Below are 17,421 nucleotides of genomic sequence, written 5' to 3'. Positions count from 1 at the left end.
ATAGGCCATCTTCCTTATGGGAGAGAAGCACATGTGTACAAATCCTTATCTTCCTCCTTTTTTTGTGCATTTTTTCCAACAGTTTCTGAAGAAAAAATATGGATTTTAATGACCACTAGATATACATATTATTAACTGTAATTCTTTGAACCCTACCAAAAACCAGATATAGCTGGCAAAATAGAGAAACAGCTGGGAAAAATCATGAATTCGCTCCTACAACAACAACAAAAAAAGGATACTATTCTCAATATTCTAAAAATAACAGTATTTTTCCTGTTAAGAACTGTAGATCCTTCTTTGTAATGATGAGTTTCAAAGAGTTAGATATTAATAGAAACATCTTGTTATATCACTCTTTATTCTTTGCTCAAAGAAGTAACTTTCAAAAGAACTGGCCAACTCCTATGCTATAAGTAATTTATCTTGTGGTTATGGCTTTCTGTTTTTGCTCCCTTTGCTATAGGCTTTTGAAAATAATTCTGTTTGATAAACTCATCTTGTACTTTCCCCATTATATTTCTTCTGCAACTAGAGTAACTTAGGATAGCACACTGGGGACGAGACTCACAAATTAAAATTAGTAATTTCTTTTGCCTTAAGATTCCTTAATTTTAGATTCACTACTGATGAGTGGCAGGGATTAAAGCATATACAGTAAGAATATAAGAAAGCTAGTGGTATTCTTCCTCAACTTTTTAAAAATACCAGTTTTTGTGCCTGGGACATTATCGTTTTTAAAAACAAAACAAAAGAGAGAAGAATAACAAAAATCCACAAAAACAAACAACTGCAATTTTTCTTTAATCAGTTATTTTAAACTTACCACAAACACCAACTTTCCAACATTTGTCCAGGGGAAATCATAAAGTAATTGTTTCTCTTCATCTAAATTCTGTGGAAAAAATAATGCATGCAGAGTTATGGAGGAAACCACCAGACACTCTACAATGGCTCTAACCTCTCTCCTAGAAAACTAAAATGTGGTAATTAATATCTGAAGGAGGTCCTCAACTCTCTTTGGAAATGTTCAGACGGTAATTAAAACATTAGTGATACAAAACTGTAGCTTTGGGTTCCTGCATTAACTGCATTAACGAGTAACTGCATTAAACTGGCCTTTCAAGGCAATCTTTTCCCTTTGAGCCTATCTCTAAATTTAAATAAAAAGTCCAAAAGACTCAGGCATTCAAGAGATGAGGTAAGGTACTCAGACTTTCATAACTGGGTATTTGCCTAAATCAAAGATAAGAGATCCTCATATTCTCCTTGGTCTCACAGAAAGAGGCATTCTCTTTCCCCTGTTCATGGCTGTTGTATAATATTATCCCACTTGCAAAAGCATGACAGTTAATACTTATTCAAGGGATGAGCTTTATCAGAAAATTGCAATGGAAATTAAAATGTCTGGTCTGGCACTGTGTTAAAATGTCATTTTTTTTCTTTATACAGTTCTAATGCTCCAGAGGATTAAATAGAGTATTTAAAATCAATAACCACAAAGAAAAATGTTTGGATATTAATGATCTATTAGTGATGAACCTGGTCCAATCTTTGGCTTATTATTTTCTTTTTAGAGAACTGACTACTGTCAGGGCTTGGACTGTATCACTTCATCTGTTCTACATCACCTGCATCTGTACTAGACAAATAAGAAGTAATGACCAATCCATGGCCAGAAATGAGCCAGTGAACCTATCAAAGACCATGCAGGCACACTGTCATGGAAGACACAGTAGACAGCATTTGACACTAACTTCTCATTCACTAACCTGAAAAATCTGTATTCCCCGCATGGTCAATCCAAGGGTCAGAGAAGCTTCAATTTCCCTTTTATCCTACAGAAACAAAATCATATAAAAAATATGATCTTCTTGTATAATGGACAATTAAGCACCAAAGAAGACAAACAGAAGGAGAAATCTCAGGATTATAAAGCTTTTAACTTAAAATAACTTTGCTCATCTTTCTGCATCCCTACTTTACTGTATCTTTAAGAAAATCATGAGAACCTATTAAATCAATAATGGTATATTCTACTTTTTAAGCCACTTCGATTTCAAAGCATTAGTGTTTTCACTATATTGTATACACTTTCATATCTGACAATAGTCTAAATAGTTACATTATTGAAAGCTCTGGTAAACAAGACTATTTTTGCTGCTTATCTTTATTTATTTTTTTAGTTTTCTACCTTTCCTTAGATGTTAGAATGTTGAATCTAATCTCATAACTATATTTTGAGATGCACTAGATTTTACAGGTTTCATGTGTCAACTCTGAAGCCAAAATCAGAGGCAAGCCTAAATATTTAAGGCTCTCATTTCATGAGGATAGAAGGTTGTTAAGGCTTTGATTAAGTTTGTTTGGAAAGAAAATACTTATTTCTAAGAAGTTCAATTATTAAAAAAAATTAAAAAAAAAAGAAGTTCAATTATTACTTGCCAATACTATATACATTCTTTTAAAAAAATTTTTTAACATATAGTATATTATTAGTTTCAGAGGTAGAGTTCAGGGATTCATCAGTTGCATACAATATGATATACATTCTACTGGCTAAACCATAAACTATGCAAAAAATAAACTACAATAAGCATATGGAAAAAAATTCCTGAAATGTTCTCTGAATTTTAAGTGTACTCTGAAATTTGGCCACATATTTTACGTGCTTATCTATAATAATGGGATATAAGGTTATGAAGTTCAAAATAGAAGATAAATAAAATTACTAAGTAACTAAAATATTTTCATTATGAGATTCCTCAATACAAATAAGTGAGTATGGTTAGTGCCAGTTTTCCCATGAACACAGGAAGAAATGTGTTTAGAAAATGCATCCTTATATGGCATAGACAAGACATAGCCTATTTTCACTATGGATTTGGATTTTTCCCAACTAGTATGTTTTTATATCAAGAAAGGTATATACAGTATAGGTTTAACAGGAGAAACCAATCTATCTGATTATCTGAACCAGCCAGGAAGATTATCTAGTAACACCTAAACTACAGTCCAGCTTCCAATGGTCCAATTATGCTAATCTTACCACAAAGGGTGTAGTAGTAATAAGAAGCATAGTAATAACAGTGATAATGGTAACAGCTTAACATCATGCTTAAGATGTGCTGGGCACTGTTTTTTTTTTTTTTAAGATTTTTTATTTATTTATTCATAGAGACACAGAGAGAGAGACAGAGAGAGAGAGAGAGAGGCAGAGACACAGGCAGAGGGAGAAGCAGGCTCCACGCAACAAGCCTGATGTGGGACTCGATCCAGGGTCTCCAGGATCACACCCCAGGCTGCAGGCGGCGCTAAACCGCTGCGCCACTGGGGCTGCCCTGGGCACTGTTTTAAACACTTTTTATCCATAAATTCCTTTAGTCAGGTAGACCTGAGTTGGATTCTAGCTCTGCCACTTGCTAGTTTCATGGTCTTTGGACTGTTTCCTCATCTGTAAAATGAACATCACAGTTTCTATCTTACAGAACTGTGAAAATCTAAAAAAGAAAATAAAGCATGCCCCACAGAAACAATACTTAATAAACATCAGCTGTTGTGGTGGTGGTTCTTATTAATAGATACAACGCAAGTATGGTCTCACTTTGAGGAACATTAAAAATTACTGATCAAATGAGTTGCAAATGTTACTCCCCAAGGCAGACATATAGATTTGGAAAAAAGAAAGATAATTATTTCATAATTACTGAAAAGCCAGGTTCACAATCTGAAGCCACCTGTTATCTCAGTATCAGAACCATTAAAGAAAGACTCCATCATGTTCCCAGGCTCAAGGAAAAGCACCATTAACTCCAACACTGACCTATGATAACAGTTCACATGAAACTTTTTTCTTTAAAAAGCCCTTTGATGGGGTGCCTGGGTGGCAGAGCAGGCTAAACGCCCGACTCTTGGTCTCAGTTCAGGTTGTGATCTCACAGTCATGAGATCAAGCCCTGTGTCAGCCTGGAGTCTGCTTGGGATTCTCTCTCCTTCTCCTTCTGCCCCTCCCCACCCCCACATGTGTGTCCACGTGTGCACGTGTGCTCCCTATCTCTCAATAAATCTCTTTAAAAAATAAATAAAAAGCCCATTAAAAAGTGAAATGACAAATTTTAACAAAATCTTCTTCTAATGGAGAAGGTATTTTTTTCCTCAGAAGCTGCAAACACACTACAGTTTTGTACCTTATATAATCTGTAGTAATGCACAGCAACATCATCCAGTCGGACGGCCTCTTTGATGTATTTAAGATGTGCCTCGGAAGCGGTCAGTGCAAACTGATCCTTGTGCATGTTTGGAATGTGCTTCAGGATGTAGTCCTTCCCTCTCTTAGAAACAACCTGTTGGAATACAATAGATATGCAATGCAACATTTGTTGGAGGGATGGAAGTTCTACCCTCACATCCCCAAAATGATGAAAGGACAAGAACCTAAAATAGGCCATGTAAACTGGCTAATTTCCAGTAGGAAATTTCCCACTTTTATTCTGTTTTCACCATCTGTTATGTTACTAGGCTGAATCAGCTAATACTAGAAGCTACAAAGTCAATATAGCTGTAGTACTGTAGATCTGAGAAGAAAAATCACAAGAAATGAGAAAAATATGTTCTTTTGGCTTTAAACTCACTAAGAAAAAAAAAACCCCATGCAAACTTGCAAAATTTTATACACATCACTGTTTATACTTGCAAAATGATCGGTACCATGCAATACATTGACTGTCAACACATATTCCAAGTTCTGGATTCTACTTAACTCTTCTAAAATTACAGCCACAAGAGTGGGAGGTTCTAAATGTTGATCCAAAGAAGGCAGGGGACTGGGAGGAATTCTCTGAAACACGTCTGGTTTTTGCATAAAAGGTTGATATGAACGCTCTATTTGAATACTTGTGAGAAAACAATTTCATTCAAACATTCATTGCAATTCACTGTGGCTCAGGTTTTCATCAGAGAGTAGCCTAAGCCTTTCAATGCCCAAAATATATAGTATCCAGCAGCTGCAGGCTAAGAGAAAGGTGCTGATTAGTTAAGTCTTAGCTGATTTCAGGAGGATTATAAAATATGAAAAGAATTATGCAAAGAAAGCAAAAAGAGTAGTGTTTAACATCATCAGAAAAAAAAATTAAAGGATTCTTAATTTTAAAATGTTTTTATAGATAATGATGTTTTGTTTCTTCCTATTGAATTAAACTTGATAAATTCCTGGCCATTTAAGAAGTTTTGCTAAGAACTCAAAATTACAGAGTTTTCCTTCGAGACTCCTTTTACATGGAGGTAACCTAAGTTAGGAGTTATCCAACTTTTCTCGGATCAAAGAACACTCAGAAAATAGTATTTGTAAAGGCACTGAAGTAAGTGGCTTTGGTGATCCCAAAGATTGAAGACACTCATATCTCAGCACCCTGGAGGCTACGGCACCCTAACTGGTGAGCTCTGATTTAAAAGACCAAGATTCAGGGCACCTGGATGGCTCAGTCGGTTAGGCGTCTGCCTTCAGCTCAGGTCATGATTTCAGCATCCTAGGACGGAGGCCCACATTAGGCTCCCCATTAGTGGGGAGTCTGCCTCTACCCCTCTCCCCTGCTTGTGATCTCATGCTCTAATAAATAAAATCTTTTAAAAATAATTAAAAAAATAAAATAAAATAAAATAAAATAAAATAAAATAAAATAAAATAAAATAAAATAAAATAATAAAATACCAAGATTCACTGAGTCCCTGATGGCAACTAGGGAAAGAAACACAGGCTGATTTGGGTTCCACAGACACTGAATATGTAAAAGCTTGACACCTTTTGTGGTTTCTTTTTAACAACAGAAGCACTGTCAGTCCACAAAACCTTATATTAAGCACCTCGACATGAAATGCTGAAGAAACAGAAAAGGTGACATTTGTGCCTGTCCATTAGAATATACAACCAAGCAGTTTACTGGAGGCAAAAGATAAACAGATCATTTGAAAAGAAGACATAAAACACTGTGTCTAGGGTATTCCAGAGCCCAGAGGAAGGGCATTTGGGTACCTAATCGGTTCCTCCAGGCAGAGGATGAACAGGGGTTAGCCAGGTCAAACGGGGTGAGGGCTTTCTCCAGCTAGAGGGACTTTAGAAGGAGGAACACAAGTGTGAAACTCCACAGGACGTGCAGAGACATAGGAATTGCTGGATATTGTCAGAGCATAAAATTCAAGGCACAGGACAACCAGAGAGGAAGCTGGAAAGACTGGCAGAGATCAGATCCCAGAAAGTTCCTCGGTCATGCTTGAGAGACAGGCTTTCACTCTGAAGGTGATAGGGGAGCCACGGAAGGTTTAAATCAGAAGCAAAAGCAACTCAAGTGCAAGCTGTGAAGACTGAAGCACAGACAAGCCCCGCAGAGCAGTGCTGCTGAGTGCTGACAAGAGCTGGAACCTGGGAGACAGAACGACGATGGGTAGGGCACACAATAACAATAAACATTTAGGAAGTCAACCACAGCAAAAATTCAAGAGAATTTTATTTCCTAAGCTAGGTGATAGGTGATCAGTGCTTTATATTAGAGGATGTTCCAGATGACTGGATAGGGCAGGGAGAAAGAAGGGTGATGGGGGAAGAGTTCTGATGACTCTCAAGTTTCTGGGTGACTAAGTGGATGGCAGCAGCAGTAGCTGAGATTAGGGATGCAGAGGAAGGAATGCATAGAATTGAGGTGGGAAAAAGATGACCTTGATTTGGAGCATTCTGTGTTTGAGATACCTATGGGTAAAGAGCTATCTAATGGTCACAGGGAAGAGAAACAGATTTGGGAGTTGCCAGCACATAAGTGGTTGTTAAAAAGCATTCATTTGGATGAGATCTCCCAGGATGGGAGTGGTTAAGTGTCAGATGCGGCCAAAGAAAGAAGTGGGAAGTGTCCACTGGATCTGGCAATTTCAAGGTCACCAGTGACCTTAGGGATAGCACCACAAGTGAAGTGGTAAGGAAAGAAGGCAGAAGGAAGCTCCCTGAGGAGTTCACTTGGGAAATAAGGAAGGTAAAAATCAAATATATGTTATTTTTTTCAAGAGGCTTTACTGAGAAGGCAAGGTGAGAACGGTAGTTCTTTTTTCCTTTCTTCCCTGAGGATGAGGTGGGGCAAGCCAAATACACTTTGTATGTTCTAACTGACGAAGTTAGTTTGAGCAGAGGCTAAGGATGTGAAGGGAGGCAAGTTACAGCAGAGACCTGGATGAGGACAAGTGGGCACCATACATGGGCAGGGTTGTGTGGAGAAAGGACACTTGAGACAGGCCATGCTGGAATAATCTAAATTTTCTTGCTGAAGAAATGGCATGCTTCCTCTCTTGGGAGTAGAGGAGATGGCCAGCAGAGCAAGGAGTTTATTTATATTTGTTTTCTCAACACAAGAAAAGTTGTAAATGATCTTATCTTTAAAAGATAATGTGTTTCTCCCTTCAAAGGGAAGAAAATGATGCTTGGATTAAGAGTAAAATAAGAAAATAAAGATAATACAAATGCCAAGAGAAGGCTGGCAACTTCCAAGTTCCATCATATTCAGGACAGACAGCAATCCTCTTCCCCATTAGCTGTAAGTGGCAGATCAACTATATCCAGAGATCATGTGTACCATGCTTTCAGGTGTTAAATTTACATTTGGGCATCATGGAGGGTTTTACTGGCCACAAACATCTGGGTTCCCATTTCTGGAAGCAACAGGAATAGCAGCATAATGAACTAGAGATGTGCTAGAGAAAACACTTTAAGATTCGAAAACAGTGCCTACCCAAGCAGGGAAGTAAGCCTCTGGCTCAAAGTATTTTCCATAGTGCTTATTCCTTTTGAAGTTCCCAAGATCAGCCTGCAGGGCAAAGGCTGCCAGCAGGAAATAGGCTTCTTCTCGGAGTACACACTGCGAATGAAGAACTTGTTTTCTCAGGTGCCAGTAATAATAGTATCGTGCTGCTCTGTCACTAGGAAAATAAAAGAAAACAGACCTCACATTTGATGGAACAATCCAATGGCGTGTAAACAGAACCCAAATCCTGCTGTCCGTCTGGTGACAAGAGGTCTTCTGTTTCAGCTCCCTCTTTCTCCCTCCCCACGCCCAACTCCTTGAAAAAAAAGGGGGGAGGGCTTGTAGCTAATATCTGATTGCTGCCTCACCCAGGTCACCAACTCCAAGTCTGACTCCCCAAACAGCAAACATACCATTTCCTGAGGCCTATAACATTTGATTCATTCAGAGAATGGAAACAAGGTCTGAATCACTCCACTCCAATATAGTTAACATTTCACTGAACAAGGATTAGTATAGAAGCCTAAGCATTTGTTGTCTGCATTAAAATTATTTTGCTGCAATAATGCTCGCAAATCTGAGGGGACAATCCTGGCTCTAATGTTTTGCTGTTCTGTTTTGGTTTGGTTTTCAGCTAAGCTCATTACAAATACTCTAAGACCCTTTTAAAAATATTTCTGTTTATATGACCCCCCCCAAAATTAACTTATAGTGCTTTTTTCCCCTCAGAATGAATGAACTGAAAAAAAAAACTTGCCTTAAATCTTTTTTTTTTTAATTGAGTGGATGTTACTTTATGGGTGTGGTTTTATATGCACATGTTATGACAATCATGATACTCCTCACAAATGGAAATACTAATACTGCGCTCATTACAATCTGTTGAGGTCAGAAATAAATATAGTTCTCATTAAATACATTGAGTAAGAAGTGCTGACTGGGGAAAAACATGGTCAAGCTCCAAAAAATGTCACAGGCAAATGGGATGCCTTTGTGATCAAAGTAAAAATGCAAGGAAAAAAAAAGCGCGTGCTTGTGTGTGTGTGTGTGTGCGTGTATGCGTGTATGTATTTAATGAGTTTATTTGCCTTCCTATTATTTTAGGTCGAATGTTTACCTGAGATTCATAGCTCATTAGCAGATGACAATAAAAACCTGAGTTGATTTCAACTAAGATGGTGTTTAAGAATGAAAAGTTTAAAAATAAAGCATTTATGTAATTTTTTTCCCTCAGGACAGAGTACTTTTCAGAGCACTTCTTTTTATAATGCTGACCACACAGTGTTTGGACTAGTTCATCCCTGGGGAAAAGAAGTAGTAGAGGGATGAATTAAACATTGATTAGCCCCAGGGGGTTAATTAGTGGCTAAATAACATATTTTCCTTCTTTTCAGCACATTCCATACTTAGTAGGTAAACTGAGTAAATATTTCACATAAGTTTAGAAAAACTAAAAAAAGTTTCTTAACCTTTTAAAAATTATTTACAGCTAATATTTTTTACTTTTAAATTTACATATGGCAATAATACAAATATTAAGAACGAACCTCACATATAACTCATTAGCCAAATGTATCTATCTTTTTGACATGTGTTTCTCAGAGTTTAGAAGTAAATAAGTAAAACAGAGTTCACATTTCTAGTATTTTCTATCAGTCAACAAAACCACCTCTGAAAGTTTTCCAACACTGACTACTATACAAATGATAAACTGAGTTTCTGAAATGGTAAATTCTGAGTTTGTGTAAGTATCAGTATTGTTCATGCACCTACCTACAGAAAAAGAATCAATTACCTACTTTTGCCAAATGGCATCTAAGATTCTCATAGGACAGCTTCATTGGGTGTAATCTTAGCTTTAACGCTACTGCCAAGAACAGAAGCAAGACCCCAAAGGTGAAAAGAAAACCAGGCTGTATAAACAGCATGCATTTTTATAGGAGAGAATTCTTGCTGCTGCCCTACTCCCCACTCTACCACCAGAAAACAATATAATACTTTAATTAGTTTCTTTATTCTCCACAAAAATGCTAGTTCCTTCTTGAATGAAATATCCTTTTGGTGACTGATTATCGAAAATGTGGAATACAGAAAATATTGTTAACATTTTTATCAACAGTCTATCATTCATTTGTACATTGAACAAATATTTATTGAGTGTTCTAGGAACTGAGGATATACGAGCATACAAAAAGAATTTTAAAAAAATCCTTGCTCTTTTGGAATGTATATCCTAGTGGGTGGAAACAAACATGAGTACTTTATTTAGTATGTTAGGAGGTGAGTGCTTTGGGTAAGTAAGGGTTTGGAGTCCTTGTCCTCCTACCTGATCAATCTGCCATTTTCCACATAGTACTGCACACGGAAGTGAATGATCATAGGAGGTCCAAATTGGTCAATACCCTAAACAATGACACATAAAAAGCAAGCTATTTTTAGTTACCACAAAAAGGGGTTTCAAAAGCAACAAAATTCTGTAATTTACAAGATAGTTTTTATATCTTGAAAGGTTTTATCTTCTAATGGGTGGTGGCTGGCAAAAGGCAGACAAATGTCCCTCTGGATACCAAGTTCATGAAAAACTGAGAAGTTATAAAACATCATCACGTATCTGATACTCATTCACTGTAATGCCAATGACAACATAAGGGAAGATAAAAATAAATACCAGTGGAAATTTCTAGTTGAGATCCAGCTCCTCTCTCAACTCTATCCCCCGTGGTGACCATTTGCTCCTCATTACAAATGTTCTCTTGTTCCTCTGACATTCCACATACCAAATTCTAATATGTTGTTTGTTTATTTTGACTTTAATGTGCCTTACTTTGTAGTTGGCTTTCAAGTAGCCTTCCCATTTATTCCAAGAATTCTTAAAATACAAATTGAATAGACACTAGGGATTTATTCCTGATTTACTAGGGTGATCCTGGAAACATCAGGTAGATTCCCTGTGAATGATCCCCCACGTAAATGGAATTGATGTTTACTAAATAAAGGCATCATCAGTATAATAAAGTAGCAAAGTAGCAAAGGGAAGTGTAGTAAAAATGAATTTAAAAATTATGAATAACTTCTAGAACATCAGTTTTGACAGCTAATACAGCCAGAGATGAGGAGTAAGCAATTTTTCCATGGTTTTCATTTCAAAGCATTATCCCAAAATTACTAAAGTTATTATCCAACATTATTTAAGCAGATACTTAAAAACTATTGTTATGTGCTATAAACAATTAATACACTTCATTAACATGACATTTTAGAACTTATAATTCATTTCCGTTTCCCATTCTCTACTTCATAATACTTTTATGAATTAAAATTTAAAAACTAAATATTTTTCTAATATACAATAGCTAAAATAAACCTTTTAAAAAATCAAAATAATTTTGCTTATAAATGTAATCTCACCCAAGTGACTTCATATTGTCGTACCTTGCTGGCCTCTTTCTTCCATTCTTTTGGACAATATTTATACAGCTTTTGTGACAACTCCATATAGACATGTTCATTATCTGCACATTAAAAAAGGATACAAGATGATAAAGATGAATTTAAAAGAAAAGAATATACACAAAAATGGGTTTTTAAAAAAAGACTCAAGATTTGTGAATGTGTTTTGAATTCACACAATACCATGAAAACTCAACAAGATACTAAAAGCCAAAAGGTTGGCTAGACATTAATGACATCTTTTGAAATTATTTTGCATTTGCAATAGAGAACACATACTATTAAAAATATGTATTACTTAGAAGAAATACTAGCTTCTACCTCCCACTTTTACTTAGTTTCTACGGTCAACCTAATGTAGAGTCAAACTTGCAACACTGTGTGCTTCCTTGCTTTTAGAGAAACATGCTTTCGTTGAGCTCTCAGAGGATTCTTGTCATAGGTGGAGAATAATGAAACAGGGCAGAAACACCATCCTAATTGTTATGTAAGAAATTAGGAGACCCTGAGAATAACTGCCTATTTCCAAGTGAGGGGAACTTGCCCCAAGTTTTGTGAACTACAGCCTTTAAGGCTATTTCTTCTCTGTGTTCTCCACATATAGCATAGCCTGATAAAATGGCAAGTCATTACTTACACTGCCTTTGGGACTGATCCTGTGGAAAGAGGAAAAGAATCTCATGCAAAAAAAGAATGTCAAAGTATTTCCTCAAGGGCATGATGTTCTTAAGATGAACAGAAGCTATGATTGTTAAAACTCCAGGTAAAAGTGATCTAAACATGTGAAGACAGGCTGGTAAAAAAACATTAAAATTTTCAGATTTCCCAAAGAAAATCTCTTAAAATCTCAGTATTTCTCTCTCTTACAAAGCCATCTTCTTTTTAAAAGAGTTTATTTATTTATTTTAGAGAGACCGCGCATGTGTGTGTGTGTGTGAGTGGGGAGAGGGGCTGAGGGGTAGGAAGAGAGAATCTGAAACAGACTTCCTATTAGCTGTGCAGCAACCCAACATGGGACTCGATCCCACACAGTGAGATCATGACCGGAGTCAAAACCAAGAGTTCACGGCTTAAATGATTGAGCCAATTAGGTACCCTCAGAGTTTTAAGCCTAAAAAGTTTATTCTCTTTTCTCTAACCATCACTAAGGGAGTATGCTCATGAAAAGCTCTACATAAAAATAAATGTACTCACTCTGGAAGAGTAGAGTATCTCTTTGACTACTCCAAGGTTAACACAACTGACTGAATGCTGGAGTGTTTTAACTGAGAAAAAGGCATAAGAGAATAGGAAAGGTAGAGCTACTCTGTTATAAATGACATATTAAGCCAACCAATTTGAATGAAAGGGATAAAGAAGAGGTCTCAGATACAAAAAAAGGGCTACTTAAATTCACTTATCAGATCAACTAAATTATCTCCCATCTCTCATATGCTACCAATTAAACATGAAATGAACAAGACCAGACAACCTTCCTGTTGAATATGATTTGTGTTTGGCTTGAGTTGCCAACTGAAGAAGCAATATAATGAACAGAAATGAGACTGTTCTCTGTGTAATAGCACATATTTTTAAACTATCACCATCTCTCTACCATCTGACAGTTTGATCATGGCTCTATATTTTAGGCATTCTAAAGCATATATCAAAATCTGACAAGCAGGTAATTTCAGTTGACATGTGAGAAAAGTAAAATTGAGAGAGTCAAGTGATATTTCTAAAGCCACACAGCTAGCTAGTGGTAGAACCAGAATTAGAACCAGGTCATCTTATTCCTTTTCCAATGTTCTTTCGCCACACTACAATATCTCTTTTTAAAAAGGTATCTTAAAACTCTTATTTTGAAATCTAAGGAAGCTGTAAACTGGTTTTATTAGGCTGACTTGTTGAACAACACAAATCAACAGTCTGGCTGTAGTTGTAGCATTAAAAGAATTAAAACTTTGAGTTTAGAATAAAAGAAAAATTTTTTAGAATCTATACAGCATCTTATTTCTCCCAGACCCTTCCTTGAAAGTATGACTGAGAGATGTACTAATAGAAGGATAGAGTTAAACATTTGTGTTTTTATTGCTTTAATTATTGCAGGAAGAAACCAAAGAGCAAATGGCTGATTCATTGGTTGAGGTGCTCACTGCTCCAGGGTCCCTGGCCTCTCCTAAAAAGACAGCTGAAAATGGTTCACATTTTGGTGGAGAAGGGCCTTGTTTTTCAGCTGATCATGATATACTTTCCCATTTGGCAGATCTAAGCATTTATGACACTAACAGATTCTCAAGATGTCATAAACCTTTACATTTAAACTAATTCCAGGAGTAGAATATGATCCATATACAAGTAAAAAATTAAATACATTTCACAAAAAAGTATATTAAAAGTATTATTGAAAACCTGAACAAAGATATAAATGGTTTTTTGACATAAGAGTAAATTAGATAAATTTAAAAATATGATTTGAAAGAAAAAGGTTATAAGGAATGGTGCTGGCAAATCCTGGTAACTTAACTCAAATATTATGGGGATGGGGTGGGGGAAGAGGCTTATATGGAGCCATTTATGTGGAGAAAACCTTCACATAAAGTATATAGCAGAAACTCATCCCCCATCTCCAAGTCATACAGTCTAATTGGAAAAAATGTATGAAGAGGAAAAAACAGAAAATGAGAGCAAATTAGTAGATCATTTTGTTATACTATATAGTCAACAGTAGGAGAACTTGAATAGAGGAAAGTTATTTTTCTTATGTCTAAATTTTTTAATGTCAGAAGTTATAAAACAAATTATAAAAACATCCAAGATAATTTCCTACTAGCTCCAGCTGCTCCCTGAGTGCAAGGCAACAAAAATCAAGCTTGGTTCACTAAAACAGAAAAGAACAAACACAAAATCTAGATTCCTTAAAAAGAACTGATTTTTAAGTTCAAACTATAATGCATGGTTTAAAATTCTAAATCTTAGAAGAAATACATATCAGTTAAGATTTAAAAATGAATACTAGACTACAAGTAATAACCAGTTTATGGGTATTATGACAATCACAATCTTATCACAATATGCCCAAATTAAGTTACAGCAATAAAATATCATTTCCCCAGGGATAGTTGGTTAAATCTATCAGCGGTGGGAGAAAGACCTACTTTGTATAACACTGAGTCCAAAGAGGTGACAGTCCTTTAGCCTGAGTAGGTCACACACCTGGACCAGCAACTGGTGACACAGAATTTTAACCTGTAGAGAAAAAACAAAACAAAATAAACAACACAACTTGAGATAATAAGAAAACCAAGCCTACATGCTGAGCCACAATCAGGCAATTTATTTATTTTATTTTATTAAAGATTTTATTTATTTATCTTAGAGAGAAAGAGCATGCAAGTTGGAGGAGTAGCAGAGAGGACAGAGAGGCAAGGGGAAAGTATCTCCTGCAGACTCCATACTGGGTACAGAGGTTGACATGGGGCTCAATCCCACAACCCCAAAATCATGACCCAAGTGGAAACCAAGAGTCAGGCACTTAACTGACTGAGCCACTCACGTACCCCCACAATCCGGCAATTTAATGCACCATACATATATGCCTTAAAAGGACAAGTTAACACTAGCAAAACAACTGTTGGTTCATGGAAATTGCTTTAATTTGTGTTGTTTTTCAGTAATGATTATCACAATACAAATTTTTACAAAATGGTAATAAGGTACCAATGCAATCTTGTACAAGACTCATAAATCTTATGACACATGGACAAGGACTTATTCTAAAACCAATGTGCATGATAAATATATTAGAAGGTACACAAAATAGGCTACTCAGATTATCAAAAGCAAGTCAGGCAAGTATCTTTACAAGGTATGTTTTCCTCTTGATGGTCTAAGCAAAATATTTATATACTATTATAGTGAGTGAATAACTCATTTTATTTATCTTAATCACGTCTATTGTCTTATAAGTACCTAAACAAGGGTCCCTTCTCAGTCCTAGTAGAATTCAAACATAATAAAATCCTATTAATTTGGAACTCTGTGACTAGGTTATTCTGAAAAGTTACATGGTGAACAATAATATACTCTTTAAAAGACATAGTTTTAATGACTTCTCTAATATTTAATCAAGCATTTTGAGGGATAGTAATTCTGCTGGGTCTGCCTCATTGAATTCAGAATCATTAAAGCTTATCAGAGTTGGAACTGACTTTAAGAGCTCATACAGGTCAATTTCTTCATTTTATTAAAGTAGAAAATACAACCTAGAAAGCTTAAAGTCATGCAGCTAGTAATGGCAAAGACAGCAAAACACAATTTTGCTCATTTAAGTATTAAAATATTTTTAAATGTGTACATTAAAATATATGCAACATGATGGTTTATCATTTTAGCTATATATATTATGTGTGGCATTTCCCCCTCATTTGTACTATTAATGTGCAATGATACTGATGCCACTTACAGTTTTAATTATAAATTCTAAATTAACTCTGAATTCATGACTTTTTATCATACCTTAATAAAGGTAACTCAGATTCAGAAAATAAAAACATGCTGAGACCCTTCAATAACTGAAAGCCAAACAATTCAGATGGTGATAATTCCAACTGAAAGAAGAAAAAATAGGTTTATTGCTCTTTCCACATTTATTATTAAATGGCAACTAATCTGAAGCACTTTATCTACTGGAAAGAGCAAATGGTATTTATTCAAGACCAGAAGCACATGAATTCAGCTGCTTAGGGGCAAAAGGGACTGGAAGAAGCTGGGACAGTGTCTTATTTTATATTCAGGATATATCGTTGACATTCAGTAAATGTCTGAAGAACAAAACATGAGTCTGATACCCCTGTGGGCTCCTCACCTTTGTTCTGTTTCATGACTATGGACTAGTCTCTGGCCCACTGAGCAGATGGGTTTATAGATCTGCCATTCAAGAATTTAGGGAAAATGCAGCATTGCAAGGCCACCAACACCACTGGGAGAATACATTTGCTAAGAGGAAATCATTTCTTTTTTGCTCATTAAAAAGACTGTGTGTTAACTGAATTTAAATAAAATAAAATGATTGTGTTTTTTTGAGTTCTGCATTACCACAATTCTACTTCATAAATAAGCTTAAATAAACATGATAAAAGTATCAAATGTTATATAAAATTGAACTATTATACTACAAATTTGAGACTTAAAATGTCATACCATCTAGGGTACCTTTAATCCTTAGTTTTGACTGTATTTTCAAATGTCATAAACAAAGCTCTTGGGATAAAAATGTAATAACAAGTTAACAGAAAAATTCCAAACCACAAACCATATACAAAAACAAACCATGTTGTAACTTTGTGTAACCACTGTTCAAATAATGCTATACATTTCCTCCATATATATACATCCCATATACTTATCATTGTTCTGCTAGTTCAAATCAAGTATTTGGAGTCTACTGATAAAACTCTGTAACAACTATCAAGTATTGTTCTTGTTCAAAACTGTAATTTAAAAAAAAAACAAACCTGTAATTAAGTAAGGCTGTGGCTCTGAAGTTTTGTCTGCTGTGAAAACAAGCTGGAGTTTTTTGTATTTGCATATTATGAGTCTTCAAGGCTACATTTTAGCTGATTGTGAAATTATTCAAGTTCTTTAATCTTCAGGAACAATGGAGCTTTAAAAAGTGCTATAGAGTATGAGGTATTAAGAATTAAAGTATTACTTAAAAATCTACTGTATATGAAACTTTCTAATAAAAACAGCATTTGGGGCACTTGAGTGGCTCAGCGGTTGAGCATCTGCCTTCAGCTCAGGGCGTGATCCCGGGGTCCTGGATCAAGTCCCATGTCAGGCTCCCTGCATGGAGCCTGCTTCTCCTTCTGCCTGTGTCTCTGCCTCTCTCTCTGTTTCTCATGAATGAATAAATAAAATCTTTAAAAAAACAAAACAAAACAAAACAAAACAAAACAGCATTTGACCCTAAATGTCAATGGTTGGGGGTGCCTAGGTGGCTCAGTCAGTTCAGTGTCTGACTCTTGGTTTTGGCTCACATCATGATCTTGGGTCCTGAGATTGAGCCCCACGTCAGGCTCCACACTCAGCAAGGAGTCTGCTTGAGATTCTCTACTTCTCCTTCTGCCCCTCCCCCTACTCGTGCGCACACTCTCTCTTTCTCTAAAATAAATAAATAAATAGATAGGTAAATACATAATATTTAAAGTAA

At 35.8% G+C, this 17,421-nt stretch overlaps 1 protein-coding gene across 4 annotated transcripts in view; it reads right to left on the bottom strand.

Moving 5' to 3' along the window:
• Positions 1–17,421, bottom strand: part of FRMD6 (FERM domain containing 6) — a 232,547-nt gene that overhangs the window by 16,621 nt on the left and 198,505 nt on the right. For 3 of the 4 annotated variants that reach the window (XM_072838548.1, XM_072838545.1, XM_072838549.1), the window contains 7 exons: positions 14,366–14,456; positions 11,187–11,290; positions 10,105–10,181; positions 7,767–7,953; positions 4,188–4,343; positions 1,773–1,838; positions 827–895 (listed from right to left, as the gene is read on the bottom strand). In XM_072838548.1, coding sequence (XP_072694649.1) covers positions 827–895; positions 1,773–1,838; positions 4,188–4,343; positions 7,767–7,953; positions 10,105–10,181; positions 11,187–11,290; positions 14,366–14,456 — 750 coding nt within the window. The remainder of the gene's footprint in view (positions 1–826; positions 896–1,772; positions 1,839–4,187; positions 4,344–7,766; positions 7,954–10,104; positions 10,182–11,186; positions 11,291–14,365; positions 14,457–17,421) is intronic. The other variant, XM_072838550.1, reaches the window with a different exon arrangement.

The sequence above is a fragment of the Canis lupus genome, chromosome 9 (genome assembly GCF_048164855.1).
Source record: "Canis lupus baileyi chromosome 9, mCanLup2.hap1, whole genome shotgun sequence".
Taxonomy (NCBI): domain Eukaryota; kingdom Metazoa; phylum Chordata; class Mammalia; order Carnivora; family Canidae; genus Canis; species Canis lupus.
The sequence above is the reverse complement of the archived record's forward strand: the minus strand, read 5'-3'. Positions and strand labels throughout refer to the sequence as shown.